Raw genomic sequence first — 12,169 nt, 5'->3', positions numbered from 1 at the left:
TGCATGAGTGCATACAAGAATTAATATTCTTGACTACTGATATATAGCTATCTACCAACATTATTACAGGTATTTGCTTACTAAGAAGGTAAAAGTCACATTGACAAGACCTTGAACCCCAAAAACATTCTACTTTATTAAAAAATGTATTGAAAACCCACATAAATGAATCAAACATCCTGTAAAGCCTTCTGCTTGGCATTGGGGGGAAGAGAGCATCCTCCACCTTTTCATATACATCATTCTCTTTAAAGAAAAGTGCCATCTTGTTAAATCGTATGGTTCTGCATATGAGAATAAGATTCAGTCTGTTCCCAGTTCTGTTGCTCCTGTCTAGATTGTACTGAATGGATGTTTTGCATTGCTCATATAAACAGAACTAACTAAAGGAATGCATGTGGAATTAAAAAAAAAAAGTATATGGCCCTTTTAGCTTGTTAAAAGATCCTTTAGTTTTTAAATGCATCTTAAAAAGTTTGTCCCATAAAACAGCTGCATGCATGAAATTAAATCCAAACCAAATCACATTCAGTAAGTAAAGCTGGGTTCGATCTACAGTATCATCAGCACATGCGTTTCTAATACAGCGTTCTTTATGCGTGCAACATTCAAATAAGACATTCACTGAAAGATATGCAGCTCATGAACATGAAATATTGATTAAAAAAAAAATTAAGAATGATTGAAAAAAGTGTAAACTAGTTTCATCTGGAGGAATACATGCAGCTTGATCCAGAAATGCTCAAACATACTGTAAATGGTTTTCTCTTGGCTTTAGAAATGCATTTGGCACAGTATTTGCCTGCAGACTATCTAAACAGGGTTGCTTTATTAAGGCTGTTATCCCTCAGAAATGCATTACAGAAGTGTAAAAATGAAGGCACTCTTCAGATGGCAGGACTGCAGAAGCCAAGACCGTCTCAGTGCAGACAAACGGCGAAAATCTGGAGAGAGATCCACTGCGAAATAGAGAGAGAAATGAGACCGTATTAAACAAGAAGGATCGCTCATGGAAGAATGCGACTGCTTGACTGACACTGCAAACAGTCACTGAAGCAGACATGTTATTCACACATTTAGAGCAGGTTTCAGGGTTTACTCGTTCATCTCAAACAGGCTCACGCGCGCTCTCTACAGGCTTTGGGTCTGTGTGTGTTTGCAGTGTGTTGAAATGTTCATGTAAGTGAAACCTGAAAGAAGGTGAGCGATATGAATCCATCAGCATCTGTGTCCAGCGTCTTGAAGGTCTCTATAAAAACGCAAATGTCTCAGATTGTCCCTGATAGCAAAATACTTTTTTTATTATTATTTTTATTTAGTCATTTATCAGACACTTTTATCCAAAGCGACTTACAAACGAGGACAACAGAAGCAATCAATTGTAGTATTAAAACAACTAAAAACAGATCCAAAACTAAAAGCTAAAACTTTATAAATACTACTTATACACATTTTAAAAATAAAGAAATTAAATAAAAATGACAAATGCATACAACAAAATTTCAAAACTTAACATTTAAATGGAAAACAAAAAATAAAGCTAAAAACAATTCAAAATATTAAAGAACAAAAGGTATAAGAGTATAATAATGATTCTAACATAACACTAAATTTAAATTACATTTAAATAATTTTACATTTAAATAATTAAATTAAATTAATAAATTTGTTAAAAAATAAATAAATAAATAAATAAGCCAAACACCAAAAAAACAACGTACATGTTGTTTGTACATTTGTACACATACATATATATATATATATATATATATTACACATACACATTTATAAATTCAATGTTATTTCATTTCCATTTAGTTTGTTGAAGTATTAAAATAACTCAAATTAAATAAAACTAAAACTTAATAAAAGACCTATACAGACATAATAAATTCAGACATAATTTAACTAAAATTAAAATAAATAAATACAAATAATATAAATCAAACGGCAGTAGTTTCAGTAATCCTAAAAAATAACACTACCAAACACACATGCTAAAATAACAACAACTTATCTTTACACTGTTTTCTGCTGGCGCTTGAACACACTTTCCTTATTTTCTCCACAACAAATGGCCAAGCAAGTGCAGACACTGACAAGATACGCGATACAGAACGAGACCAAACGCGATATCAGCACGTCTCCTAATTATGTCTGTAATTAAATACTTAATTACACAAATTCTCTATACACTACAGTTCAAAAATCAGGAGCCGGTAAGATTTTTTAAATGTTTTTGACAGAAATAAATACAATCAAAAAATACTATAAAAATACGTAATATTGGGAAATATTTTTACAATTTAAAAATAACAATTTTCTATGTGATTATATTTTAAAATTTAATTTATTCCTGTGATGCGCAGCTGAATTTTCAGCATCATTTCTCCAGTCTTCAGTGTCACATGATCTTCAGAAATCATTCTAATATACTGATTTACTGCTCAAGAATCATTTCTGATTATTATCAATGTTGAAACCGTTGTGCTGCTTCATATTTTTGTGAAACCATGAATAGTTTTTTCTTTTGCACCATTATAAGTGTCTTCATAATGTCACTTTTGATCAATTTAATGTATCCTTGCTCAATAAAAAGTAGTAATTTCTTTAAAAAAATATATATATATATCTTGCTGACCCTAAACTTTTGAACAGCAGTGTATGCATTTTTTACATAAATCCTTAATTATCTTTGCGCAATACTGACTGATAAAAAAAGTAAAATTTGAATATTTAAGACCAAAAAATAAATAAATTGTACGGCCATGGCATGGTGACTCGCTGAACATGGTCTCCAGTCACACTAAGCAGGTGACAAAGTTGTCGAAATCCACAGACAGATCTTCCTCTGAGTACCGAAGGATGATCAGCTGGAATAAATGATTGTTCAAATTAAAACCTGGACAGAGAGCGAAACAGAGAGTCAGGGCACAGAGATGAGCGGACAATAGAAGCAAAACAGCCCAAAGAAGAGTTTTTAGTGGGGTGTACCTGCTGCGTCCAGAGCTTTTCTCATCTCATAAGAGCTCATAGTACCGGATTTATCCACGTCATGGTCTCTAAAGATTTGCTGTAAACATATGAGAGGAAAGAAGAGTGCAAGGAAATTTCAACGTAAACAGCTGGAATTTGAAATCATGCCATCAGAACTGACAGTGTTTAATTTTTTAAAGCAATCCTCTTCAAACCATGGACTGCACACAGTTTATCTATTCATTCATTTTATTTTATTTTATTAAAAAATGTTTGGACTTTGTAATCTTTAATTAAAATATCATAACTTGCTCCTCCTATTGACACCTACTTCAGTTAGAAATGTGTCTGTTCATTTAGCTGTTTCAGTCAAAAATGCATCATAATGTGTTTGCAACTTCTATTTCATGATGACTTATCTACTATATTTTACAAATTCTTCATTTCCTGCACCAAAAAGAGTAACGGAGTTGTTCACAGTGCACATTTTAGTTTTATTGAGACACTATTATAGTTTTTATTCATATTTTGAATGGTATTTTTATATTATGCATTCATTTTTAGCTAGTTTTAGTCATTTTGAAAATAATAATTGTTTTAAATGTCTATATAGTTTTTATTTCATCAAGTAGCTGAAATTAAATGTTTAAAAAAACTTACTTTATTTAGTTAATTTTATTTCAAGTAATGATTTTATGGTTTTAGTTTGGTTGTTTATGAGCACTTTTTACCTTCTCTCTGGCTCTTAGAAATAAACATGTTGCTGCTTCTGCTGCACTTTTAATGCTTGTGTATGTAAATGAGCTCTCTTATGACTGGCTGACCTGTTTGCATGTTTAATGAGTAGTAATGTCCCGGTCAAGCTGCTGTGTTGACCAGCCCAGACTAACCCATCATAAGAGCACTCACTAAAGACTAGGGCTGTCAAAAAAAATTTCGAATTTCGAATGTTCGTCAAATTTAAAATGAAAATCTACATTCAAATGCAAAAACTTTGCATTCGAATTTTAGATGTGTGTTAAGGAGGCAGCCTTATCAGCGGCGCACGAGATGCGATGACGATGTAAGTGTTGTTGCATTATAATGTTTTGTTAGGATATCCAGTTGAAGCCACTAGATGCGGCGCTGCTGAGTTGTTCATTACAAATATTGCGGGAAAAGAGAACATCAATGCAGAGAAGATCTTGTTTACATCAAAACTGAAACCAAGCCGTTCACACAGAACACATATTTATCACATTTTCTAGAGGGACATCTATCACCGTTGCACTTGCGTCTCGCACAAAAGAGCCGCATGTTTAGAAAACCATGAAAAATTAATGCTAGTTTAACTTTGAAAAAACATATATCGAGACTTTATGGCGGGGTTTTTCCCCATCCCACTGCATCTCATGTTTTTAGATGAAAAATGAGTGGTGTGTTTGGCTTTCGGCCCTTTGTATTAAACTATGCATACATACATGATGCTGTTTTGTTTATAGTTGTTTAAGCAACTTAATTCATTATAATTGGTTTATAAACATTATCTGTGAAAAAAGTGCATAATGTTTAAAATAGTCATGTTATCTTATGTTTTGAATAAACGTGCATTAGTAATTATTACGTTTTGAATATGGATATTTTTCTTACAAAAACGCATCGATTCGCTACAGAAGCCCTTGTTCACCCCCCGGAGCCGTTTTTTATGGATGGGCGCATTTTATTTAACTTATTTTGGACTGATGCATGCAACACCCGCTGAGTGCCATGAAACAGCTTGAAAGATCAAAGACAAGCCTTTTTCTGCAAGCATCTGAGAAAAGGAGCGCGTCTGATTTCGCTCCCTTGGTGACGTTGCAAAGGGATCTCATTATAATATTACCGAGTTTGAGCAAAACACGCTAACTGTTCTGTCTTTGGCTGCACAGACTAGCACAGAACACTGTTTAGAGTCCCAGCCTCAGAGGAGACAAGCAGTGTATTTATTGGTTTATTTACTGTATATTGCTGCTGCCACACAGATCTAAAATAAACGTGATTTATTTCCCAGCAGTTTACCGTCACAGACATAACTCGTGTGTGTTTTTAATGTAAACTTGTGTGTGAATGAGAACTTAGTTTAGTACTCACATGCTGTGACAGCCGCTTTCTGTGCGTGTGCTTCGGATGTGTGCGCTCAGAAAACCGTATATCAGAAGTTTAAACTCATATGGTTTAAAACGCATGATTTCAGCGCGATAAACATGATAATCAGAACCAAAACAGATGTTTTTAGCAGGTCCAAGCTGTAATGGTGCAGCTCTATTCTGGAAAAGGGGGCGGGGAGCAGCAGCTCATTTGCATTTAAAGAGATAGGCCCGAAAAACAGCGTGTTCCTGCTTCCACTCAAAACGATATAATAAATGATCTGTGGAGTATTTTGAGCTGACACATTCTGGGGACACCAAAGACTTATATTACATATTGTAAATAGGGGCATAATATGTCTCCTTTAATACAATACAAATACTACAAGAGGCAACTGAGGGGTTCAGGGTTTTTCAAACTGGGGACCACTAGGGGGATCCGTGGAAACAAAATGTGAAAATAAACAGTAAAAAATAAGAAAAAAAAGTAGGTTAAAATAAATAAAATATAGATTAAATATGTAATTTCTTCATTTTTGTCATTTATTTTTGTCTATTTTTAAGTAATAAATGAGTAAATAATAAACCTACCAATACAGTACAATAATAATGTAACTAAACACTTTCCAAATAATATTTTAGTCATATTTATAACATGAATCTTCCACAGTCTAAATTTGGCATTTAAACAAAATACCATACAGATGCTTTTTAAATTTTAGGATGGGGTCCCTCACACAAGGATGATAGTATTTGGAGGTCTATGGCATCTAAAAGATGAAGTTGAAGTAACACTGCAAGTTTCTTCAATGATGTTATTAAAACACAAGCACCATGGTGCTTCCAAAGTGGCCTGGGTGTGGAATTTAGATAAGAAATAGGTAGGTAGGTAGCTTTTTATTGTCATTCAACTATACATACAGAATGCACATATGAACGAAATTCCATTCCACTGGCTCATAAATACTGCACTAAACTAAACACGTACCATAAAATCAGTATAAAAATATATATATAATAAAAATTGCAACAGTGTTCATTTAAAAGAATATAGCACTTAAAGGAATGACAGCAGCATATAAATATTAAATAATGCACATAGTAATTAGCAGCATCTAAAACAAAATTATTGCACTTATTAAGCAGCAGCATATAGTACAATTATTGCACATCGTAAAAAGTACTATTATTTCAATGTCCACATCTAGTACACATAAGACTCACTACAAAAAAGATTCAGTGAAATAAAATGGTTAAGAGGTTATTTTTGAGTTCAGAAGTCTGATAGCTTGTGGAAAAAAGCTATTACAGAACCTTACTGTTCTGCACCGAATGCTGCGAAACCTTTTTCCAGAGGGCAGCAGCGTAAACAGTCCATAATGAGGATGGGTAGGGTCTTTTGCAATGTTTTGAGCACGAGTCAGACAGCGTTTGTGTGCGAGTACCTGGATGGAAGGCAGTGAAGAGCCAATGATCTTTTCCGCTGTCCTCACCACGGTTATATGGTGAAACAGCCCTTGCTTTCATCACTTCCTGCGTCTTTCAATAAACCCACACTGACCACAACAGCTGACCATGTGTATATGCTTTAAAGGGCTTTTAATAGCCATGCATGCATGCATTCAGCCTCAAACTATTCAGAAGTTATGAAGAAGTCAATGTGAATTCAATCTGAATGTAAACAAAAAGTATCAGCTCTTAGAAAGTGATTCAACTATCACACACATTAACCATGTTCGAGAATGATTTACCAGTTTAACAGCAATGCAAACAATATTAGAGCTCATAACAGTCAGTTTAAAGGCGATCTTAAAGGGATAGTTCACCCAAAAATGAAAATTTTCTTTCTTAAATCTCTTTTCAGCTGGCAAATGTCCTTCCTGGACGCTCATTTTACATTCACGTTAACAGAATTTTTTTTAAAAGTTTTAACACCGACAACCACTAACCGAAGTCACGCTGTTAGCATGTCAGCGTCAGTGAAGACATCCAGGAAACATCTCAGGAAACAAAGATACGACCAATCATTTTCACCTGGCGGTCAGTCCATGTGCAGAATCTGTCCATTTATCTAGCGCTTTCTTTCTTTCACACGCTGTAAAGACGTTTTGGGAATTCTCACATCTATTCATTTGGAGAAATTAACATGTGCTTTGATAGGGGTTTCAGTACGGCCCTAAAGGATGAGGAAACGGCCATGTTGGCTCTTTGTAAAGGCGGTAAATGCAGCTCTGTCTGTGAGACTCCACCAGCATTCAGAGCTCCATACAAAACCCTCTGACCTCTTTTGTCTACCCGGGACTACCAAGCCCATTTGATTAGGGCCTTTTCTCTTCGTTCTCTGTTGTTTTTTCTTCTTTTAATTGACCGGTGGGTCCAAGAGTAAGAAAAGGGCATCAGGGTGTCAAACTTAGTCGCCTCATTTTCAGTCAGTGTTTTCTTTTCTCTCTTTCTCTGGTGGGAATGCAACGCCCGCTCGCTCTGGTGGCTCTATTCCAATGGGAATCCCAGCTATAGCGCGCATGGTTTAACAGATGTCAGGCCCGCTCCGATCAGACCCCCCGCTCAGATTGTAACAATTAAACTCATTAGAGAGAAAAGCAGAACAGAGTCACTCCTCATTTGATGATGGTCAGCATATGCGGTGAAATGGTTTTGTAGTAAATCACTTAAGAGCAGCAATTAAACTGCTCTTAATTCATACAGAGGTATTTTTGGTGCCTCACTATCGGATATTGGTATTGACATGGGTGTATTGCATCTTCAGCAGATTTTGGTCTGCAAATGAACAGGATTTATTTTATAAAAGCCATTTAAGTTACATTTATTAACATAGGTCTTCTGTGATTTCATGACGGGATGAGATATTGTTGACTGTGGTTTTACCGAAGGTCATGTGAACTCTTATTGGACTCTCCTAACTTAAGGAGAGTTAATTTTCTTTTTATGTTGGATGGGCAGTTTAACCACAAACTGTTATATTACTCAGAAATGTGGCAGAAAGGTCTATATAATGAAGGGGCAATTAGCTTTAGTTAAAGTATTCAACAAAAGTATTTGGATAAAAGTGTTATGGAAAAAAATATATATATAATACCAAAATGGCATGGATGGAGGATCCTTACCTTAAAGGGATAGTTCACCCAAAAATGAAAATTAGCCCATAAATTACTCACCCTCAAGTCATCCTAGGTGTATATTTTTCTTACAAAAACGCATCGATTCGCTACAGAAGCCTTTGTTCACCCCCCGGAGCCATTTTATGGATGGGCGCTTTTTATTTAACTTGTTTTGGACTGAAGCATGCAACACCCGCTGAGTGCCATGAAACAGCTTGAAAGATCAAAGACTATTTTTAATATAACTCTGACTGGATTCGTCTGAAAGAAGAAAGTCATATACACCTAGGATGACTTGAGGGTGAGTAATTTATAAATGAAAATGACATCCAATTTTCTGAAGACAGTCGGTTTCCTTCAGAAATACAGTGATATAAAAACACCCGCACTCAATGTATGGGAAACACTGTAGTCTCATAATTGAAGTGTAAATTCTGCAGATTACATCATTGTCCAGTATCCTACTGTCAGCAATTTATTACAAAAACGTTTTCATAATTGTAACATACATATTTACATGCATAATTTTTCAGGTGCATGTGTAATAACTTGCACTTCTTCTTCGTCCTCGTCTTGTCTGATGATGCACTCAACCAAGCATTCTAACCACGCCCTCGCCAACCATTCGAATTTCCGTAGGCGGGATTTATTTTAATGATATTCTAATGGGCCGCTTTGTGACATCACAAAACCCCGGAAAACAAACGCTGTAGTCCAAACGAGCCGTTCGTTGTAGTTCTTGAAAAGGGATTTAAAAAAAAACGAAATATCTCCCGTTGGATTGGACTTCGAGATTTGTAACTTTGAAGATCTTTTTTATGCCCAAACATACACACTACACACTGACTAAAATTCAAAAAGTGAAAAAGCATAATAGGACCCCTTTAATTATCCATCAAAGCGCACACTTTAAACTTTTTTTTTTTTTTACACACAAACCTTTAATTTCACACAGTTTCCACATGATTTAAGGAGCTGGTGTTAGAAAGACTGCCACTTTGAGGCAGAAAATGGCAAACAGATCTGGGTAGTAACTGATTATATGTAATCTGGATGCAGATTCCAAAAATTAAGTAGGCCTACTTGTAATTAGATTAAATTACATTTTAAAAAACATATACCCATATAAAAAAAAATTACAAATGATAAAAACGCACAACAGATTAATAAAACTTCAAATCTAAAACTCAAGCTGCGGGATGTCATGAACAACAAACCCCATAGGTGCGTCCCAAATCGCGTACTTATGCACTGTTCTATGACGTTTAGTAGTATAAATGGTGCGAGTAGCCCGTTCAAACTGAAAATTCCAAAAAGAAAAAGTGCACTTTAAATACCCGGATGATGCACTCAAATAACCGAAAAAATGAAGTGTGGAATGTTGGACACTTCATGCACTCAATTGTCGCAGTTTTAATTACGTACCGAAGCGGTAGGGTCTATGAGTCTCCGATTATGAATGACAAAATAACCTTATATAATTCATACTATACATGGTTGAGTACATAGTGCATAAGTACATAGTGTATGAGTGCGTAGTGTATAGTGCGTCATTTGGGACGCAGCTCATGAGGAAGTGCGTGACGTTCCCGTGATCCCTTGCGCCAGAACGCGTTTGTTCCGTAGAGCTTCACCATGGCTAGCGACGGGCCGCCGGGCGCTGATTCAAATGTAGACTTTAACACATGGACTCACGGCGAGCTGCAGGCCAAACTGGCCGAGTTTGTAGCACCTAATATGGGTGAGATGAAAACGTTTTATTGCGGTCGCTGTGGCGGAGTTTGCCTCGGTTTTTCACTCGTTAGCTAGCGTTAGCCTGTTATGCTCCTGTCTGCTGCTCAGGCCTTTAGTACACTAAACTTCGCGCTAAAGCGTGCTGCACATGTAAATATGTTTCATGGGAGGCTGTATTTATGGCTATATTTATATTTATTCGGGTAGTAAACACGCGTTTGGTTGTAATTGGCGTTAGCTACTTAAACACACCAGCACACATTAAACTCACGCAAAACGTGTTTAATGCAGTCCAGTGTTGTTTATGATATCCATTTGTGCTTTCTATCTTTTTTTTTTCAGGTCCCAGAGAGGAGCTCATAGACAGACTGAAATCTTATGCACAGGTCAGTTAACTGCAAACTTTTTAACTGCAAATCTGCCCGTAAATTGGATTTCCTTTTATGAACATTACATTTTTGTTTCGTCTGCAGTCTGGGATGATTTTAACTAAGCCGAACATGTCAGGAGGAGATGCCAAGAGCATGACTACGGTACTGCCATGTTTCGTTTATTCTCTTTATGCCTTTGTGTTTGTAATTAGTTGTGTTAGCAGTGGCAAGTATCGCTGCCGTTTCCTTTATTTGAGAGCCAGAGTATGTTGTGTGTCTCAGATGCCAGGTCTGCCGCCCATGCCCCCGATGCCCTCAATGCCCCTGCCGCCGGGCATGAACATGATGCAGGCCATGAACATGATGGGGGGCCCTCCACCCATCCATATGGGCATTGAGCCGCCCGGCATGATGCAGCACGATGACAGAGCCGCGCAGGTGAGAGAGACACAACTGTGTGTAGATTGCACTGCGATGCTGATCACAGTTGCGTGGCAGGGCTCCAGACTGCGGCCATCTTTTCTGTCGGTGCAAAAGCGTAACAAAACCGTGCTACAACCTGGTCCGAGCTCAGAACAGGTTTACTCTGGAACCAGTGCTAATCTCTCCACACTGTTACTGCACACACAGAGCTGCGAGATCCAGTGAGAAGCGCTTGCATTCTGCTCAGAATTCTCTGTTATAAACCGATCAAACAGCACTGACGTAGAAAACCAGAAGTAGTAATGCTGATTATAACCATGCTGTTGTGGCAGAAATAGTCGAATGTTATTACATTATTCATTTCGGGGTTTGTTCAAACTTTTTGAGAGCGAAATTCAAGCACACAACTATTTCCAGCACTTTAAAGCTCTAAACATGATCCAATTTGAATGATATTTTTAAGGGAATGAGCAAAATATGCTTTGTGGTAAACAAACACTTATGGAAAAAAAAAAAAAAACCGACATCAAATTAGCACTGTAACCAGTAGATGGCAGCAGAGGAGCACTTATTGGCTGATTAGTCATTCATTTCCACTTCTTGCTTTATAGAATATCAAATTGTGTCAAATTTTTGCACTTTTTTTTTGCATATGAAGTAAGAAAAGTCACAAAGTGCCTTGAAAAACAAACTTTTCTTCGGTTTGCGACTGAATCACACATAAAGAGCAGTTCAGTATAATACTATAGAAGAATAATGGTACATTTAATAAGAGTAGAATATATACATTTCCTATATAAAATTAGATTTTGCACTCGTTATTGTCGTTAATAAAAGTAAATTTTGTATGCTTCCCAACTCAAGCTCAGTGCTTTACTGTCAAATGTGTATAAACGTAAAATGAACATGTAATATTATTAGGAACTGCACTTATTAATGCAAAATAATAGTAATTTTACGATTAAATTCTTTATTTTTAATACTCCCCATTAAGTATTAATGGCAGTATTAAATGGGAAGCTTTATTTATTTAGAAATAGAAATCAGTTCCAAATAGGGCTAGGTTTTGACACAAATTTCACGAGTCAATTCTCATTCACAAGCTTTCGATTCGATTCAATATCGATTATTTTGGATATATGTCAGGTACAGTACATGCCAAATTTTCTCAAGGAAAAAAAAACCTCAACTAATGCTGTAAAATATACATGAGAGTCAGTTGGTACTACATTACTATAATATTGAAGGTTAAAATTGACTGATTTGCAGGCTACACAACTGCTAAAATTACACTTAATTACGTTTTTAAAATAATAGTTACAATTACATAAAATTTCTACTTCATTTCGTTTTTTTTTTTATTGGCTATAAACATTTAAATGGTAGCTGTCATAAAACTTGATGGATTTATTCAAACATAAGTTAAACATTGAAGAACAGT

At 35.9% G+C, this 12,169-nt stretch overlaps 1 protein-coding gene across 1 annotated transcript in view; it reads left to right on the top strand.

The window, feature by feature from the left end:
- The first annotated feature begins 9,759 nt into the window (after positions 1 to 9,759).
- sf3b2 (splicing factor 3b, subunit 2) overlaps positions 9,760 to 12,169 on the top strand; it is a 19,238-nt gene continuing 16,828 nt past the window's right edge. The window contains exons 1-4 of the mRNA XM_016562725.1: positions 9,760 to 9,941; positions 10,277 to 10,320; positions 10,408 to 10,467; positions 10,588 to 10,743. Coding sequence (XP_016418211.1) covers positions 9,836 to 9,941; positions 10,277 to 10,320; positions 10,408 to 10,467; positions 10,588 to 10,743 — 366 coding nt within the window. The 5' untranslated portion in view covers positions 9,760 to 9,835. The remainder of the gene's footprint in view (positions 9,942 to 10,276; positions 10,321 to 10,407; positions 10,468 to 10,587; positions 10,744 to 12,169) is intronic.

Source organism: Sinocyclocheilus rhinocerous, unplaced genomic scaffold (genome assembly GCF_001515625.1).
Source record: "Sinocyclocheilus rhinocerous isolate Xijiao unplaced genomic scaffold, SAMN03320098_v1.1 scaffold1183, whole genome shotgun sequence".
NCBI lineage: Eukaryota > Metazoa > Chordata > Actinopteri > Cypriniformes > Cyprinidae > Sinocyclocheilus > Sinocyclocheilus rhinocerous.
The sequence above is the reverse complement of the archived record's forward strand: the minus strand, read 5'-3'. Positions and strand labels throughout refer to the sequence as shown.